The following is a 20,680-nucleotide window of genomic DNA, read 5'->3' as shown; positions in this document are numbered from 1 at the left end:
AAATAATACAAAATATTTTATATAAAATATTATTTATTTTATGATGTAATAGCAGTAGTTAAATTTATAATATTTAAATTAAAAACCATCAATATATATATTAGTTATTTTATAACATCAATTTGAAAAGCATTCTTAATCAAATACATTAAATTATTTTTTATTCAACTTTAATTTCAACCATAGTTTCAATCAAATATATATAAAAATACAAAAAAAAAAATGACAAGTTCAATGGGCATTAAACATTGTCAGCATGGGTGATAAAAAAAAAAAAAAAAGTTCCAAGAAGGGAAAGGTCGATGGGAAACAAATGTGAACTGCTGATGTAAACAAGGGGACAATAAAAAACAGGTGCGGGAGAACATGAAAAGTAGATATGACATGTTTTTAATGGGTGTTTGGTTTTGTGGTTACGGGTGAGGTTCACCCGCAACCACATATTTCAGTGTTTGGTAACAGAAAAAAAAGTGATTTTTATTTGTGGGACCCATCAATTTACTCGGTTGCACCATAGTTTCGGAGAAGCAGCAAAATGCTACTTCTCGTGATGAGATAATAATCTCAACAGTGGAGCATGGCTTCACTGTGCACTGTTAACATGAACAGTTTTTTTTTTTTTTGAAAAACTAATACAGTTAATTAATTGCACTCGTATTGTTCACATGAACGTGAACAATATTTTTTTTTGTTTTTTTAAAAATTAGTTTAAGGTAAATTAAATTTGTTCATACTATAATCTCAATTTTATTCTTGATAATATTTTACTTAATTTTATTGCACGCAGGATAAATAATGATAACTGTAGTTATTGTCGAATGAATTTTGTATGTAATGAAATTGTTGATTTTTTTGTAAAAAAATTGTGTTTTACTCCAAAAACTAGTACTTAATATTATTTAATAACACTACATAAATTAGAAGGATATCGCATGATGACGTAGCATTTGTGAAATTTGATCGCAATTCCAATTATGTTATTGCTAGGCCCGGCCCAGTTAAAAAAAAATCAGTTTTTATTTTTATTTTAATATATATATATATTTTAATTATTTTATAACCTCAATTTGAAAAACATTTTTTTAACCAAACACATTAAACTACTTTTTCTTTAACCTCAATTTCAACCACAGTTTTAACCAAATACTTATTTTTTCAAACCAACCTCAACTAAAAATACTTTTTATTAAACAATTTTTTTCAAACCACAACCACAACAGCTACCACAATACCAAACACACTTTAATGAACTTGCGGTTAAACCACAATTATTATATGGGTCCCATATTTTTCAACTAGTGTTTTAATGTTTTCCAAACAGTCATTAATTATGATCACACCATACCACACTTTCTACCATAAAAACAAACACTCTATTTTCCGTCAAAAATTAGTAAGAGGAATCTCTCATCACAAATTTCATCGATAAATATTGTTAAAATATATTTCATCTTAAATTTCAGCAGCTATGAAACCTTTGGATTCATTCACTAGTTCCGTATATCGATAGAAATTTACTACTGTAAACTAGACTTCAAAGAACTATTAGTGAAGGGAAGACAGATAAAGTTCAAAACCTTTGAGCTTGAATTAGAAGTTGGCTAGTAAAAAAGAAAGCACACACTAGCTCAGAAATTATAGACCATAACCGAGGAAACTGGAAAGCTTAGTACAACTGTGGCTTCTGCCATTTTTTTGTACTCCCTAAATTGACGAGCTCACATACTCCTCAACATTCCCTGGCCATGTGGTTTGGAGTAACTCGAACCGCTGGTATCAGAACAGCAAATAAAGTATTCTTTAACATTCCCTGTCATTACAAAAGGCGGCCGGAGCTTGTTGGAATGCTAGAAGGGTTCAACAGATCTTATCGCTGTTTGGCTGAAGAAATATGAAAGGGTTGAGGTCTAAATTCCATCATGTGAACGATTCAGGGCCTACACCTTCATATTCTACAACCGACAGTAACAAGGATACAGTAATAGAAAGTTCTAATAGTTCTAGCTTGGAGGTTTCAGATTCCGATCCTGAATATGTTGTTGAAGATCCTGAGATCCATTTTGACAACACTAACTCTGACACAGAACGCCTGAACAAGATAGTGGATGAAATGATGTCCACTGAAGAATGCAAGATGAAATTAAAAACAAAAACTGAAATTGGAGAAAATCAAATGGATAAGAAAGCCACAGATTTTTGCCAAGTAGAAGATAACAGAACTTATATGAATGATAATGGGATAGCGAAGGCCATAGCAAGAGCCTTTTCAGAGGGTGGAAGTTATGAGTGGGAGAATATATGGTATGAACTCAAGTTTCAGATCACAAACCTTAAGGAGGAAAATCTGCGGCAGCAGGCTGAGCTAGCAAGGAGAAACATCGAAAAGAGACTGGTGATTGATAAACTCAGGCTAGAGCTGGAACATTTTGAAGGTTCAGAACAGGTCCCTCCAGAGCTGCACCAACTGTTTAAAAGTTGGAGGGGGAGCGCAACTCATTTCAGATAAGAGGACTAAAGGACTACTTTCAGGTAAGCTTTTTGTAGGAGGTTGTACATGATTTGACAATGGCTCATTTTCTGGTTAAGGAAGTATCTTATCATGTAGTTCATGCGACTCCCTTTCTGAACATCAAAGCTATAAATACACATCCTGGACAGGTTACAGGAGCAAACTCTTCCCGATTACTTGTCGTGCTCCTTGTAATTCATGATATGTTCTTGTTAAAAGGGTAGCCCGTGTGCTAAAACAGCCTGCTTCCTTGTCTCATGATTCCCTGCCTGAAGGTTCTAGTCTGCATGTCTGTCTCCATATAAATAAAACGTCCTTTCAGTAATTTCAACATCAACGGCGTCAAAATATGCACTTGGCCTCACCAACCTAGAACTATTTTTTTTTCCTTGGAAGTTCTCTCAATCTGTTAGTTAGGAGATAAACTATCAGCTACCTACTTGGCTGCCTTTTTGATTGAGCAATTAGAGGTGATAGCAGTTCCAACTTCTAGAGTTGAATCGTCAAAGAATTCATTATTGGAGCATTCTCTTTCATCGGTGCCATAGCCTTGTTCTTCTCGTGTATAGATTTGTTACCAATAATCTCCACATGAACACAAACCGTCCTTGAAGTGATGAATCTCTTTGCATCTCTCACTACAATTTCTCTGCTAACAGTTTTTGGAAATCAACTTAATAACAGAATGGCAGTCACCACAAAACCAAAGATTCCTGATAACATGAATAGTTGAACCAGGAACTGAGTTCATGACTCCGAAAGCAACAGCCAATTTCTCACTGTGAACTTGCACAACCATTTCCTTCTCCTCTTCATCAACATCATGAAGAACCGATGCCATATTAGGAACATAGTTTCTTGCAGCTTCACAGAGAGTTCCCCCAAATACTTGTAGATCTTCTCATGTTGAGGGTGCAATCTCCAACCAAGAATACATGTACCCTACCTTTGAGTTCACCCAAACAGAATCCTGGCGGTTTAACCGGTCCCTCATCTTTTATAAGTATTCTCATCCCCTCTCAACATCTTTCCATCTTCCAGCATCTGCATATATGCTAGCAAGTAAGACATACAACCCACAATTACTTGGATCTAGTTTAAACAATCCCCTCGCAGAAATCTCTGCAAGCTCCACATTCTTGTGAATTCTACAAGCTGCAAGAAGAGAACCCCATGGTATACAATCACGCCTCACTTGCATACTCTTTATCAAGTTGGATGCCTCAATGATAAAACCAGCACGCCCAAGAAGATCAACCATGCAACCATAGTGCTTGACCCCTGGTTCTAAATTATATTCATGTGAATTCTACAACCTGCAAGAAGAGAACCCCCTGGTACAAAATCACGCCTAACTTGCATACTTTTTATCAAGTTGTATGCCTCAATAAGATAACCAGCACGCCCAAGAAGATCAACCATGCAACCATAGTGCTTGACCCATGGTTCTAAATTATATTCAAAACTCATGGCATTAAACCAACGCCAGCTCTCATCTAAAAAATCACCATAACTGAAAACATCCAACGTGAAATAAAAGTTATATAATCTGGTTTGACCCCAGCCCGTATCATCTGATAGAAAACATCCAAAGCTTTCTCTTGCAAAGCCATGCATTCCATAACCAGAAATCGTCCATGACCTACATTCTTTTCCTTCATGCTATCAAATGCATTTCTCGACATTTCAGCTTGCCCACATCTGCATTACATATCTATAATTGAGGTACCCACAATCACATTACTCACAAAACCCATCTTAATAACTTGTTACAAAAGATAAATAAATGACATATCACAAGCAGATGTGATAACTATAAATCAACGCAACAACGCAGACATCACCAAACATTTACCCCAACTTGGCTAACGTTAATCTCACAGAAATGACCTAATACGTGGAACAAACCATTATAGTATGAAAAGAAAACGAAGTACCTGATCATGCAAACACATTCCCACACGCAGAGCCCCCTTATGTGCACAAGCTAACAACAAAGTGGACAAAGTCACCGCATTTACCACCACCATCCTTTAACATTCCATGAAAAACTTCGAAAGCATCAATCGATAACCCAATTTGGGCATACACAGCAATCATAGAATTCCAAGAAACCGCATCCTTCTCCGTCATTTCATCAAACAACTTTCTAGATAAACCCACTTCACCACACTTTGCATACGATCCAACAAAGTATTCTCAACTCCCACCATTTTATCCAGCCCAGCCTTTATAACAACCCCATAAACTCCCTCACTGCTTTATTAGAAATACGAGAACGTGCCGATAAAACAGAAACCTTATCAACAAAATCAACAAAACTTTCAATCTCATCACTATTTCCTTGACTCTTTTAAATTAAAAAACTCTTTCAAAACCACTAACGCTTCATGGGCATCATCATTTTGAACATACCCGGTTTTAAAGAAGTCCAAGTAACAATATTTCTGTGAGGAATTTCATCGAACAAAATTCTTGCATCACTTAACTACCCACATTTCTGGCAATATCAATCAATGCTGATGATACAAAACCCAAAAACAAGAGCTTGTTGATGGGTTTGTTTTCCCGGGTTAAGATCAAACAAAAGTGGAGCATGATTTGATTGCGCAAGGGAAAGGAGAGCGGTTCAACTTATATCGAGATTTCTCATTGAAAAGAAAGTACAGAGAGACTCGTATGAGTCACCGCCGCTAGCCAACTCGGTAATAAGGGAGTTCCAGATGTAGAAATTGGCCTTGTCAAAGTATTTGTTTAACCAGGTACTTGGGTTAGTGTTCAGCTGCTGCTGCTGAAAAGTGGTTTATATGGATTTTGAAAGAGATTGTGAGTAATTGCAGTGAATGGCGATTTGGAACCTTCATTCATTCTCTATTCAATTTTTTACTTCAATTTATCTGCTTTTGCTTCTTTCTGTTAAAATTTTTGGAAGGGTGATGTTATGTACTTTTTATATTCATATCGTAACTATTCATTTTAGGAGACGGCGGCAATGAAGATAATAATAATAGTAATAATATTGATAATAATAGTTATAATAATTTATTATAATAATAATGATAATGGTTTTAATTGTGATGATGATAATAATAATAATTATGATGATATTAATAATAATAATAAATATAATGATAATGATATTAGTGGTGGTGGTGGTAGCGATAATAATAATGATAATGGTGATGATGGTCGTGGTTGTAATAATTTCAGAATGACATGTTATATATATATATATATATATATATATATATATATATATATATATTGGATTAACTTTGATCAACATAGTCTAACATATCAAATTTATAATCCAGGTTATGAGACTATGATAATTCCATAGAAAACAAATTGAAACAAATTATGAATTACAATTATGAATTCTCAACTAGATCAATGTTGAAAGATGAGATTAAAAAATATATATCTAAAACAATATGAGTTTATCTGTTAATCCTATAACCCGAGTTATGAGACCAAGATAACTTTATAGAAAGAAAATTAAAAAATAACCTAATTTAATTTAGGTTAACCTGCTAAATGTGTGAATCTAGTCATGAGAATAATATAACCTCATAGAAAGAAAATCAAAATAAATTATGAAACTCAATCTCTAATTGATCCTGTTAGACCTAATGTTGAATGATGAAATTTATAAAACATTTAATTACAAAATAACATAAAAATAAGTCAATTCAACCCGAGTTAACCCATTAAGCATTATTTCCATGTCATCAGGCCGAGATAACCTAATAAAAGAAAATCAAAATAAACGATGAAATCTAATTCTAATAGGAACCAAGTCAAGTTTGAATTTGACCTTCAAATGTCTACTAATCGATTTTATGAGATCATGTATATCTTTCAAAATATACATCGAATTGAGCTGAAATTTTACAAGGAGAAACAATACTCATGGAAATATATTATGGTAAATGTTCAGGTTAAATAGAGTTCGAGAACATATTATTTTATAGGGCCTAAGTTACTAGACGAATCTTGTCAAATCTGTTAGACTGGACCTTTGTGTAATTGTTTGGGTCATATATGGGGCTACACGTGGAATTGTGTTATGATTCATGCTGAGATGAAAACTAGACATCTCATGCTTTCCAACCATATATGGTTTTCCTATTAATTCATCCAAACGAGAAAGAACAAATTGTTTGAAGTCAGGATTGAAATCTGCCGATACTTTTGTTTTTATTATCCTATTTTATTTATTTATTTATTTTTGAATAATCATTTTTATTTTGGGTTTGTTCTGTCCCATTAGATAATTTTTAGGGGTTTATTTCATTATTAGATTTTTTTTAGTTGATTACTAGTTTATGCTCATTAGCTTGCAACATATAAGGGGTCTATTAGGATTAGTTAGAGGAAACTATATTGTGTTTTTTTAGCTACAAATTTGGACAACAACTTGAAGAATAAATGTGAGTTTTTTTTTTATGTATATTTATGACAAAAACACCCTTTTTTAGAGGGGAAAAAAAATCGTACATTGACTTATTAAAGATTAACTAGCTTCATGGCGTCATTCACATACTTAGAGTTCTTAGATACAAGGTTGTCTCAAATATTTTTCTAATGCCTTTAGTTCATAAGTACAATGTTACTTCTAGGTCAGAGTTCTATCAGATCTGATTTTCAACTTTTTAATTTGTTATTTGTTTCACTGGGGGTTGCTTAATCATGTGATCAAGAGATCCGCATCAGTTGACATCAAAGCTAGGGTCCAAAACTAGGTTATACCCATCATTATCTTCTTGTTAGCTTTGGTTTCCTTAGCTTTACTTATCTTTGATTTTAAAGCTTAGTAATTTGTGTCTAAAGCTCATTAAAAAAATATTATTTTAGTTTGTTGTTGTCTCAGAATATATCAATAACATAAAGAGTAAAAACAATATGTTATTGTCTCAAAATATATCAGTAGCATAAAAATAAAAACACAAAAAAGAACATTTAAAAAGGAGAAACTAAAATTGAAAAAAGTGGAGGATGGATGAAAAAAATATAGGCCTACTAATTCATCCAAATAAGGAAGAACAACATGTTAAAAGTCAGGATTGAAATCTGTCAAGAATGTGCAAAAAATAAAGAAACATTGTTTTCTTATATATTTGGATTCCAGTCAGTACAAAAATTTCTTAATCCTCTTGGAAGCATGCGTGACATCTATTGACTTACTTATTTTACAAGGATTCCATGTCAAACAATGAAACATTTATAGTAGCAACCATTATCCATAGTTTGCAAGAATTTCATATTCATTATGGAATGCATGTGGTGGTAATGAGACGTAGGATTCTTTTGTTGTTCTTTTCCTAATTTTGCAGGATTTTCTTATTCAAAAAAGGGATTATAAAAGGCTATTTAAAAAAGACATTCCAGCCATTTTCCCTCCTATTTTTAAAAGCATACTTTCAGCTAAACAAGAAAAGAAACTTCAGCATTCAAGACAATATTTTTCAGATTCGGATTAATGGATGGTACAAAAAGACACTCTTTCATCTACAAGTTTCAGATTCGGCTACAAGGGATTCGATGCAAAGAGATATGATTTTGGGGTTGTTTTGATAACTTGTATTAATATGAATATTTCTTATAGTTTATTTATTTTTAATTAATATTTAGGATAATTATATTTCAGTTTTAGGGCTTTTATTTCTATTGGTTTCCCCTCAAAATCAATGTTTAGGCTTGTTTTAGGCATTAGGCTTGTGCTTAGCAGATTTTTAGTTAAGATCTATTGGTTTTCAACCCATTATAGGACCATTATGGTTATTATTTGAGGACTATATTATGTTTTGTTTTGTTGTAAATTTTGATAGCCTTTAGACATTAATAAAATTCAGTTTTACTTAAGCAAACTTCATCTTCTTTGCTAGGAAAAGGAGTAAATTTAACTTATCAAGGTATAACTAACCTTGTGGTGTCATTCAAAATTACGCAATACTTCTTGTTTTTAGTTACAAGTTAACTCTGGGTCAAGGTTCTAGTCTAACAAATTTGATAAGATTCATCTAGTAACCTTGAACCTCTGAAATAATATGTTTCCAAACTTCATTTGATTTGAAAATGTATCACCATATATTTTCATGTGTATAGTATCTCCCTGTAAAATTTAAGTTCGATCCGATGTATGGTTTAGAAGATATGACCGATCTTGCAAAACTTGTCATCAAACATTTTAAGGAAAATTCAGACCTGACTTGGTTTGTATTAAGTTCTTAATCAAACATATTATTAAATAATGAAATTAGAAAAAACAAGTCAATTAAAAAAAGAAAAAAATGATTCAACTGGGTTAACCTATCAAACCCGTGATCTGGGGATTCTGGGCAATGAGATGAGAACAACCCAATAAAAAGCAAATCTAATGTTGAAAGACCCATCCTCATGGTCATGAGACTAGGATAATCTCTAAGAAAAAAATTATCCAATTTAACCTGGGTAAAAATACCAAAACTTGCAACCTTAATCATGGGATCAAGATATTCCTATATAAAAAAAATCAAAATAAATTATGAAGTTCAATTCTTAACCAACTTAATGTTGAATGATGAAATTAAAAAAAATTCAATTAAAAAAAGATACTAAAAATGACCCGAGTCAACTCAGGTTAACCTATTAAGTATTATTCTCGAGTCATGAAGTTGGAATAACCTAATAGAAAACAAACAAAACAAATCATAAAGTTTATTTTTCAATCAATCCAATATTAAAAGATAAAATTAGAAAAATAATTAATTAAAGGGGAAAAAATTGAGTCAATCGGGTTAATTCGCCAAACTCGTAATCCATGTTATGAGAGTGAGATAACCCAATAAAAAATAAATATAATATTAAAGAATATATTTTTTTTAAAAAAAGCATTGATTGAAAAAAAATTCAAAGAATAAACAAAAAAAAATATTCCAATTAAAAGTGTTTTGTGAGTAGAGGTACAATAAAAACCCCCTCCTTTATTAGTTTTTTGTTAATGATAATATTAGCAGTAATAATAATAGTATTAACAATGATAATAATAAAGATGATAACAACAATAACAACAAGAACAACAACAAATGATGATGATGATGATGATGATGATATAATGATGATAATTGTGGTAATAGTAGAAGTAATAATAGTTTATTTTAATAATAACAGTAGTGATAGTAGTAATAATTATAATGATAATAGTAATATTAATAAAAATAATAGTAATGATATTAATAATAGTAATAGTAATAGTAATAGTAGTGATAATGATGATGATGATGATGATATTAATTATGACGAAGACGAAGACAACAACAACAACAACAAGAATGATAATAAAAATACTAGTAATGGTAGTGGTAATTTTTTCATCTTTCATATAGATTAACTTTATTTTTAAAAACAAAAAAATATTTATTTTCAGATAATATTTCTAATATGTGTAACCTTGCATAATTTTTTTTCTTCTATTTTATCCAATTAATTTAATGTATTTGTCTATTTCTATTATCGTTTGATTGGATAAAATATTAAATTTAATAAACAAGTTCAACAAACTGGGTAAATATCTTGTCTTACGAGATTAAATATCTTGAAATATATTTTTCTCTTGATTTTTCTTGTTTTGTTTTTAGTTATTGTTAATGATTTTTTATTTATTTATTAACAAATATAGTTCTCAATTTATTTGATTATATATATGCATGAACTTTTTAATTTGCATGATTTTTTAAAATAGTTAGTATATATATAAGTTTTTTATAAAAAAACCCATTTGACTTGCGATAAAGCACGAGTGAAATAGCTACTTTATCATTGCTTGTTACAATATATGTACATATATTGCATTAGCATAAAAACTTTTTTAAAAATTGATAGTTATACTAGTTTAAGATTTTTATTGATCAGTTAGCAAAGCGATTAGAAAATTAACAATTTTAAAATAAAAGAAGATAAAAGATGAAATTGGTGTTGAGTTGATAATGATTGAAGCAAATTTTATAACAAAAGATTGAGCAAACACAATATAAAAAATCATGTCGGGATAATTTGTGTATAATTTAATTTAAAACTTGAATATCATGTTGAGGACATTTCATAGATAATTTAATTTAAAATTTGAATTAAATAAAATACTAGAATCAGGATTTTTTTTTTAATTTAAACTATTATACTGAGTATAATAATAATAATACTAAATTTCATTCCGTACATATATTAGAAATAGGATGATGAGGATATAAGATGGATCAAAGTTTAATCCGTTCTCACAATCGATATGTACCTTGCTGCACTAACGGGCTGGGGCCTCCTTAGCATATCAAACAGTAGATTACTCTCACTTTATCCAATTCAAACACCAGAATTTCGTTTTTTTAAATAAAAACAGATAAAAAAATGTGCTTTTATTATATGATTTTTCGGAGAGATTCAAGGGTTTTCCTGCAATTGTCTGATCATAAACTCCATCTAAAACAGAGTCCCATTAGCTAATTCTTTTGACCCACTTGATTTAGCCTATAAAATCACAGGTGTTGTAATTCCACTGCATCATTTGCTTAGAGCTCCATGTAGACTGTAATTCCAGTTGCCGAAAATGTAAGAGCTTTTTGAAATGGATAAGCAACATCAAGATCTATTGCACAGATTCATAATATAAACATGGTTTTAATGACTGAATGTCTCACACTAGTAATTTAGTTAATAATAAATAATGACTAATGAGTCCATACAAGCTCTTTTGCACACAACTGGGTACAAATTCTATGCTTCTGCACAGTAAAAAACTACTAGTTTTCATTTCATATAACAATATTGTAAGAAACAAAGTAGTATCCCAAATATGGTGATATGACCGTTGAACACTGCTGGACTTGAGGAACTCTTCCCTACGAACTCACCTGAGATTGGCACCGGTGCCAATTTTCCTATTCTTGGAGGAGCTGCAGGGCCCAGATCCCATTCGTCACTTGGAGGAGGGAAAAAAGAAGACATGTTAGGAGCATTTACATATGGCAAAACAGCTGGAGAAGCTCCAATAGTAGGTTCACCGGTTAGAGCAAGCACACTGGCGAAGAACATGATCATTGGTATAACAACAGAAACCTTTGTAATGACAGCCATGGTGTTAGAATTGTATGGCAGACCTTGTCTAAGGCTAGATATTGAGTGAAGGGAATGCGGGCAGTGAAGTGTTGAAGGGCACCTAGATAAAGATGGTGGTGTGACTGTCAGCTCAACATCACGGGATATACAGTGGCTGCTTTAATTCTGCCAGCAAGGTTTTCTAGCCCTTATTTATAAGAACATTTTGTTTTTCTTGACTTTGTCTTTTTGTGTCATGGTGGCCTTTGCAGACAGACACAGTAGTAGTGGAGCCACATACTGCTGTAAGAAAGGATTGTTCTTTTGTTGTTTCACATGCTAAGGGGGAAGAAAGGGGCAATGGGAGGAATAAAAAAATTGAGGCTTAAAGATAGATAAAAATTAAGCTACAAATCTAGAGCTACTTTGGCAGTGGCAAAATTTGTTTTTCTAGGCTTTGGAGTTTTCTGATGACCCTACACTCAAGTTTGGCATTACATTTTATTAACATTATGGTAAGTGTTTCTAACAGTGGAGATCGCAGATGGATACAAACAGGATCAAAAGATTGGTCGTTACTCAAGAAATTGTCTCTTGTAGCAGATGATGTTCTTCGAGGGTGTTTTTTTGCTTTCCTCTATGCTCCAGAAAACATTTACAGATGTAAAAAACATACACATAATATATATTTTCACCTAGTTTTGTACACAGCTTCAAATGGTCCTCCAAAACCATGGAAAATGAGCTACAGAAAAATCCTCTTGTTATAATTGAGAAGCACAATCAGGATGGTCCATCTCCTTTCACCGTCAATGGGAGAATGCCAATGACCCACTAATTCATAGAATCACGTAATGCATATGGACAGAGTCTAGCAAAATTACAACCACTGCAGATTCAATCAAGGTGAAACTTGGAACGCGTGATTTTCACCACCAGCAGAATCCAAAGCTGAAATCTAGCATTTATGTCAATCTAAGTGATTCCATGGCACCATTGCAAGAGCAAATTCAAAACTTTCCCAGCTAAAATATCATGAGCACCAGCAGAACTGGAATAACAGCAAAACTTGAAAGTAAGAAATGTAGCAGCATCAATGAAGCAGACTCTTGAAACCATTGGCGAACTCAAAGTTGCATAAAGAAGCATGGAAAGTTTCACCGATAAAGGACTGGTTGGCTGGTAAAAGAAAAAAACCAAACTACAAACAACAATCCAAAAGATTGCACATGCCCTTGTACTGATGATGTCTCTAAAATCACCAAGGTCCAAGGATTTTAGGTGCAGGCAAATTGGCTATGAAGTAATTTCTTATAACTGGAATCTTTGTTGTAACGGAGACTTTGCTGGAAGGCTGTTCTCCCTCTTTTTTTTTTTTTTTTTTTTTTTTTTTCTTTTTCTAAGGCTGCTTGTTTGTGCTTTCATTCTCCGCTTTCCCTTTCTTTCTTAATATTTTTTTTTTCTTGAGTTTAAGGGGGCATTTGTTTGATGGAAAATGAAACTATTTTTTAAATTTTTTTGTATTTATTTGTTATTAAAAAAATTAATTAATAGAAAATACTTTCCAAAGAAAAATTTGACTGGATTTCTAGAAAAATATTTTCCTTTTATTTTTTACGGAAAATATTTTACAGAAGTTGTGAAAAATTTAAAAAATATTATATTATTTGAATATTTGCTGATTATATTAAATTTGATCCTCAAACTTTTGATTAGTATATATATTTTATTTTAATTTTTTTTTTTACAATTTAATCCCTTAGAATTTAATTTTTATAATAATTTTGGTCTGTATTTTGTTAATTGTTATTTTCTTTTTCCTTATTATTTTTTAATTAAAATTTTTTATCTATCAAATTTGATCCTTATTCTTTTGATTGTTGCTTATTTTATTTGAAATAATTTATGAAATAGTAATTATTATTATTTTTAATTTTATCATCTTTATTTTTTTTTTATTTGTTAGATTTGATCTATATTATTTTAATTATTTTTTTATTTGAGATAATTTATAAAATTATATATTTTTTTTCAATTTCATTTTCATTCAACTTTTTAATTTGTAAGATTTGTTCCTTATTATTTTAATAAACTTGAAAAAAATAAAACATTAATAAATTATTTTCTAGATCATTTTTTTATGACATAAACCACATACTAGAAAATATTTTTCAACTTATTTTTATTACACTATTAAATATTAAAAAATAATTCACTTTTTCAAAAAAAAAAAAAAAAAACCTTCCATTAAACAAACAAGGCCTTAAGGTGGGTACACAATGCTGGAATTCTCCATCCTTTCTATCATCAGAAAATCAGAAGAATCATACATTTTTCTTCTTTCATTTGGTTTCTAATTCTTATAAATTAGGCAGACGTGCGGATGGCATGATGTTTCAAAGAAATCTACATGGCCATTCAAGGCTCTAAGTTGTTAATCATTTCACACAATGGGAAATTCCAATCCACCCTTTGAACTGTTACAGAAACAGGAGAAACATACCTTTATCTTTCAAATCATCACCTTTATCTTCTCCACTTCAAATATATTATGTCCATCGGTTATGTCTGGTTTTTTGTTCCTTGTTTATTTGACTCACCTAAGACCATACCTTTATCTTTCAAATCATCACCTTCAAATCTTTAAGTTTCTTTAATAAAGCCCATGCAAAGATAGCAGAGTCAATTCAGTTCGAGCTTCAAGAGTTCTTATAGAAGCTCCAATAAGAACTCTGTAATGGGAAGACATAGTATGCTTCAGGAAACAAAATGACAAGAAAAATGCGTGGTGATGCTCTCCTTTTCTTCTCTCTTCTTGTTCTCTCTGGTAAGTTTTCTGCCACCAAACATGTCACTTTCAGTTTTCTTCTTCAATTTTCTCAACTAATTCCAGAATATTCACTTTGACAGATGCAATGCCTTCTGGGAAGATTGGGGTGAACTATGGCCGGCTTGGGAACAACTTGCCATCTGCAGGTCAATCCATAGAATCTCTCAGAGCCATGAAAGCTGGCAGTGTAAAGCTCTATGATGCCAACCCTGAGATCCTGAGACTCTTAGCCGGAACTGATATCCGGGTCTCCATTATGGTTCCCAATTATGAAATCATCAACATAGCCACCAACCAGACCTCCGCCAACAAATGGGTCGAAGACAATGTCCTCGCTTACCACCCTGAAACCATGATCCGTACCATTCTTGTTGGCAATGAAGTTCTCAGCTATTGTTCAGATGAAGGAAAACGGATGTGGAATCATCTTGTGCCTGCAATGCGTAGAATCAAGATCTCTCTCAGAGCTCAGGATATTCGTAACATCAAAGTAGGCACTCCGCTAGCCATGGACGTGCTGCAAACAACTTTTCCACCATCCACCGGGACTTTTCGGCCTGATATCTCAACCGCCGTTATGGTGCCATTGCTAAAATTCTTAAACAGCACCAAGTCATTTTTCTTCATTGACGTCTACCCTTATTTCCCTTGGTCTGCAGATCCCATCAATATAAACCTCGATTTTGCGTTGTTTCAATCAAATATCAAATACACCGACCCCGGTAGTGGCTTGGTCTACACCAACCTCCTAGACCAAATGCTTGACTCCGTTGTTTTTGCCATGACCAGACTTGGATTTCACAGTATCCGGCTTTCGATAGCTGAAACTGGCTGGCCTAGTGCAGGCGATACCGGTGACACTGGTGCTAGCATTTACAACGCAGCTACTTACAATCGGAATCTTGTCACAAAGATGACCGGGCGGCCCCCAATCGGCACCCCAGCTAGACCGGGTTTGTTCATACCAGCATTTATCTTTTCCTTGTACGATGAGAACCAAAAGACTGGCCCGGGAACAGAGCGGCACTGGGGCTTGTTGCATGCAAATGGGACGTCTATATATCAAATTGATTTGACAGGGAAGAGAGCCTCATCAGAGTATGAACCGCTACCTGCAACACACAATGACATGCCCTATGGAGGCAAATCATGGTGCGTGGCAGCACCGGACGTCAATCTGACAGAGTTGGAAGGAGCATTAACTTTTGCATGCAGTCAAGGAAACGGGATCTGTGAAGCCTTGACCCCAGGGAAGGAATGTTATGAGCCATTGTCAGTAATTTGGCATGCCAGTTTTGCATTTAGCTCGTATTGGGCTAAGTTCAGGAGCCAGGGTGCCAGTTGCTACTTCAATGGACTTGCTGTGCAGACCACCAGTGATCCAAGTGAGTCTGCATGATTTTAAGTGATGGGTGGTTTTGAGGACCGTCAAAAATCCTCAAACACATTAACACCAACATAAATATTAATTACCCTATGATTTTACCTCGCTTGCAGACTATTTTATAAACGAATAGAAAATTTGTTAAAAAAAACATCAATTGCGAAAGCATGATTCACCTGAACTTGATATCTAAACTACATTTCTTATTTGCCAAAGCATGATGCAAGTTTGCGACATTAAAGATTCACTTTGTTACTCTCTTCTTTTTTTTGTGATGTTTTTTTTTGTGCAGGTCGAGGATTATGCCAGTTCCCCAGTGTGACTATTTGAAGACAATTGAAGCCTCTGTAAGCAGCACAAGGACATGAATCTCAATTCATCAAGTCTTGTTTCAGAACTTTCTGTTTTAGCTGAAACTAGACATAGGCCGCAGCGTATTATTTAATATTTGTTTTTTTTTTTTTTAAATGATGTTTATGTGATGCAGTCGCATTTTAAAAAGAAAGAAAAATCATTACTCTTTTTCCAATACAGGAAAGGAAACAATGTTGTCAAATTTTAAGATATGAAATGATAAAATTGAATAAAAAAAAAAAAAACCAACACAAATTATCATGACAAACATATAATACATATAATAAGAGGTTATTTAATCTAAGTTATGAAATCATGATAACTGATAAAAAAAAAATTAAAGTAAACACAAGGCTTATATATATATATATATATATATATATATATATATATATAAACCCAATATCAAACAATAAAATTAAAAAACAAAAGGTAAAAAAACAAATTTCAACCTATTATAACTTTTCAAACATGTCATTAGATACTGTACATAAAAAAATCAAGAAGCCTAATCTTCAACCAATCAAATATTAAAGGATTAAATAGAAAAAAATAATAAGTATACAATAGAATCAAAAACTAAAAATAGCAATTAAAAAAATCTAAATCAAAATTGAAATAGAAAATAAATTAAAAAAGGTAAAATTTAAAAGAAATCAAGTGAATAAAAGGAAAAAAAAAAACAAATTATTATAATAAAAATCAAATTAGAAAAATTAATATATCATAAATCTAGATTAAAAGACAGAATTATAAAAAAAATATATAAAAGGATTAAAAAAGAAAAACCCGAACGTTAGTTTTAAATTTTTTTGCCTCCAAGAATAAATCAATAATCTCACCGTGCATTCAAGATTGAAGGCAATTGATATTTCTTGTCAAGGATAAAAAAAAAAAAAAAAAGTAATTTCACTGTAAAAGCCAAGTACAAAGAAATAATTTTACTAACGAGTATAAAATTTCAGCGTTTGGAAATCACCCTTCCGTTTTGGTTTATTTTTAATAATATTTACGACAGCACGAAAATGTAATGCAGAGGAGTAGGTTTCTGACCTCGAAAGAAAACGATGAGCTCTTTATCATAATGTAAGGAAAGATTTACAACATCATATCCTGGGAAGATTCCTCGTGTACAAAGTAGATGACTTTTGGTCACCATTCCTTCATCTTTACTTCCTGTGCATTTACATCAAAATGTTTCTTATTGAGACACGACAGATTCACCATGCCCGTACGAAGACAGCTAGAAAATCATCTAGAACACAATAATGCAGTTCTGATTGATCTATAGCATTGAACTCAGCAACTTGTAGCCATGTGCCTAACACTGGGAATTGGGGGGACATTAGGACAGCAACAAACAGCAGCAAGATAACCTACAGAACAACTTCTAGAATACCAAACAATATATCCTTGACTAACAGACACAGATGCTTGCTTTGCCAAGAAGCAGCTACTCCTCTACCAGCTTCAGGACCACAAGAACACTAATGGAGGATAAAAGCTCCTGAAGAGGTGGGGGGGGGGGGCGACCAGCATAATCATATGCAAAGACAACCACCACCATGCCCTGAATGATAATAACTAGCACGGACCCTTCCAACAGAAAATTGCTGGCTATGAACTGAACCCTTGAAGGATTAAGGACACAACAATTCAGCTAGGACAACAATCCCTGAAAGAGCCAAACCCCAAGACACCTCTCCAAACAACCTGATCACGATCCCAGAATCAATAAAAATCAGATATTGAACAACAGAAGGCGGATTATAATTATGAAAGCAAACCAAAGACACCTCCACTCAGAATAACAAACGCTCAGCTCTCCTTTAAAAAGAATACAAGATACTGTAATGACTTAGCAAAGCATAGCCATCTTCCTCTCAAAATCTGCATCTCAAAATCTCACCAAAGGAAATCAAAAGATAGAAAAGTTTTCATCCCACTTCTAAATATAAACACAGAAAGGACCCTCACCAGGATTTGAGATACCAGAAAAAAATCCTAGAGGAAAGATCTAATCATGTTGCAGCATATCAAGTTCCTGAAATTAAAAGTCAAAGCAGCCCACCACTTTGTCCCCCTCCCTCCATAAGCTTGACTTTTCTAGAGCTTCAAAAAACATTATATGATGGGGAATTCTCTAATCAGCTAATGAACAAGTCACCACGTCCAGTAACAATGTGATGCTCCAGCAAAAGCCCAAGGAACCACAAACCAAGTGAAATATGAAACAGACAAGGGTATTAATTTAACATGAATGCATATACTGGTTCTCTACCTCAAATCTAGATTACCTGTTGTTGATGCAAGAAAACAAAATGAATATGAAAAATAAAAAATCAATGTACATTTCCCACAAAGTCAGAACACAACTTTCACATTAGCAAACATTAAAGGAGAACATCAGCATTCTACTGCAAACATATTTTGAGCATTGTAAAATAAAATAATGCAAAGAAGAAAAATTAGTACTTGCTTTGTTAAACACAAAGCAACAGCCTAATCATAATGCTAACAAGTCAAATAAATTATACATAAAACCACAAGCACTGTAATTATAATTCAAAAAACAAGCTCTAAACCAACCTACATTACATACCATCAGCCATCTAGTGCTGAATATTAAGCATAACCTTAGCTTCAGTCTGCTCCTCCATCAATGAATCACTAGCATACTTGCTCAACAACTCCATTTTCTTCTTCTCCAAAACCATCCTCTCAATCTCCTTATCGTCTGGCAACGGAACATGCACAACAAACTCTCTCTCCTTTTCCTTCCTCTCAATATCCTCTCTCTCCCTCTCCTCCCTCCTCTCCTCCTCCACCACATCCTCCTCCTCCTCAAACAGAACCTCTGCTCCAACACCAGCTCCAACACTCACAACTTCCTTGGCTCCTTTCCTCGCTTCCTTCCTTATTGCCTCCATCCTCTTCCACTCCTCCACCGCACGCATTCTCATCTCTTCCTCCGCAGGACCTTCAACCTTCTCCAATATCCCATCCTCCTCGTCCCTATACCCATAATAACTCGCATCAATCCTCTTGTAAATATCATACCTCGTCCGCCTCTTTCTCAGCTCCGGCGGTTTCTCAAACAACTCCCTGACACCCGGCAACTTCTTCGCCGCACCAAAATACCTATAGCCAGGCCCACGCCCGCTAGGGTTAGGCACATCAATAATATTTCCTTCCAAATCCGTCATTTTAGCAGAATGTTTGGCATAATTAGGACCGCCAAGCTCAACGATACGGCGTTCCCAATGCGATTTCTCGCGGATTAACTTGTTGATTTCGTCGTTTAAGTCGCGGAGGCGGTGTTCGCCGAGACCTTCGTTTTGAATCTCGGCGACTTTGCGGCCGATTTCGCGCATGATTTGCTGACGCCACCTGTCGGCTTCGGCGAGGTCGCGGCATTCGGAAGCTAGGTAAGGACGGCGTTCTTTAGGTTTCTTTTTTTCTTCGGCTTTTAGTGTTATGAATCGATTGAGCATCGACTGAGCTTTCTCTTCGTTTCGTGCCATCTTGATGTTGAATTTATTTTGACCTAATTTTTAAAACAAAGTTTTGCGCTCTGAATTCTGATACACACAAACAGAGAAGAGCAGAAGCCAGTGAGTAGAGAGAGACTGCAATAAATAACATACGCTCGCACCGCAGACGACGTCCTATACGAAGGGGACACGGTTAAACGACGTCCTGTTCTGTTCAAAAGGCAACGATGTCGTATTGTTAAAGAGAATGCTAATGTAACGCAAAGTTCAACTAGTCCCTGACTAGTCTAAATTTATTCTATAAAGATCAACCGTTCAAGTTTTATAAATTTTAAAATCAATAAAAATTTACATAATTATTAACTTTATATTCTATAAAATTAGTCGAGATACACACAACTACTAATTATAATCCTAACGTTCGCTATTATTTCTTTAATTATAATTTTATTGGACTTTAGGATTTGAAATTATGGGGGGAAAGAAAACTTAGTTGTGTTGCTTTTATTGATTTCCTGAGTTAATTTACTTTCTTTTATCCTAATATATTGTAAATACACCAACCTTAGCTTTGTGCATTAAATTTTAAGATCACATATATACCATCAATGAGATTTAATTTTAATTCACATATATTATAGATATCATTTACGGTTTGTTTTGAAAATGAATTTTCAAGGCTCATTTATATAAATTTTTTGAATAATTACAAAAAAAAAAAAAAAACCTTATATATTTTGATTTATTTTTCATTTTTAATCTAAGATATGAAAAATTACAGTTTGTCTCTTAAGCTTTACACACACAATAGCACTTAACATCTTTAAAAAAATTAACAAAAAATATATAATTATTTATAAATTTACTATTATATTCATTTTAATTACTAAAAAGCCATTGGAGCATAAAAATAACAAAATTACAACCATAATTTATAATTACAATAATATCATTCATAATTTCTTGAACATAAATTCCCTTTAGGCATTTCATCAAACAACTGTTAGGCATCATTGATGTTTTTTTTTTTCCTATTGTAT

The 20,680-nt window shown here is 33.1% G+C and overlaps 2 protein-coding genes and 1 pseudogene across 3 annotated transcripts; 1 reads left to right on the top strand and 2 right to left on the bottom strand.

Annotated features, from left to right (window-relative positions):
• Positions 1 to 1,032: 1,032 nt before the first annotated feature.
• Positions 1,033 to 5,430, bottom strand: LOC118048766 (pentatricopeptide repeat-containing protein At3g26782, mitochondrial-like; annotated as a pseudogene).
• An 8,428-nt stretch (positions 5,431 to 13,858) lies between these two features.
• LOC118048748 (probable glucan endo-1,3-beta-glucosidase A6) lies at positions 13,859 to 16,352 on the top strand. The gene is made up of 3 exons (XM_035058557.2): positions 13,859 to 14,405; positions 14,489 to 15,793; positions 16,085 to 16,352. The coding sequence occupies exons 1-3, from the start codon at positions 14,348 to 14,350 to the stop codon at positions 16,120 to 16,122; spliced, it is 1,401 nt and encodes a 466-aa protein (XP_034914448.1). The 5' UTR covers positions 13,859 to 14,347; the 3' UTR covers positions 16,123 to 16,352.
• Positions 16,353 to 17,097: 745 nt separating this feature from the next.
• Positions 17,098 to 19,793, bottom strand: LOC118048749 (uncharacterized). Of its 2 annotated transcripts, none has more exons than XM_035058559.2 (2): positions 18,749 to 19,793; positions 17,098 to 17,322 (listed from the first exon to the last, which is right to left on the bottom strand). In XM_035058559.2, the coding sequence occupies exon 1, from the start codon at positions 19,668 to 19,670 to the stop codon at positions 18,759 to 18,761; it is 912 nt and encodes a 303-aa protein (XP_034914450.1). In that variant the 5' UTR covers positions 19,671 to 19,793; the 3' UTR covers positions 17,098 to 17,322; positions 18,749 to 18,758. The 2 variants fall into 2 exon arrangements, with proteins under 2 accessions (XP_034914450.1, XP_034914449.1); XM_035058558.2 differs by lacking the exon at positions 17,098 to 17,322 and adding an exon at positions 17,341 to 17,859.
• Between the last annotated feature and the right edge of the window lie 887 nt (positions 19,794 to 20,680).

Source organism: Populus alba, chromosome 17 (genome assembly GCF_005239225.2).
Source record: "Populus alba chromosome 17, ASM523922v2, whole genome shotgun sequence".
NCBI lineage: Eukaryota > Viridiplantae > Streptophyta > Magnoliopsida > Malpighiales > Salicaceae > Populus > Populus alba.
Note: the sequence above shows the minus strand (reverse complement) of the source record. Positions and strands in the feature narration are given on the sequence as shown.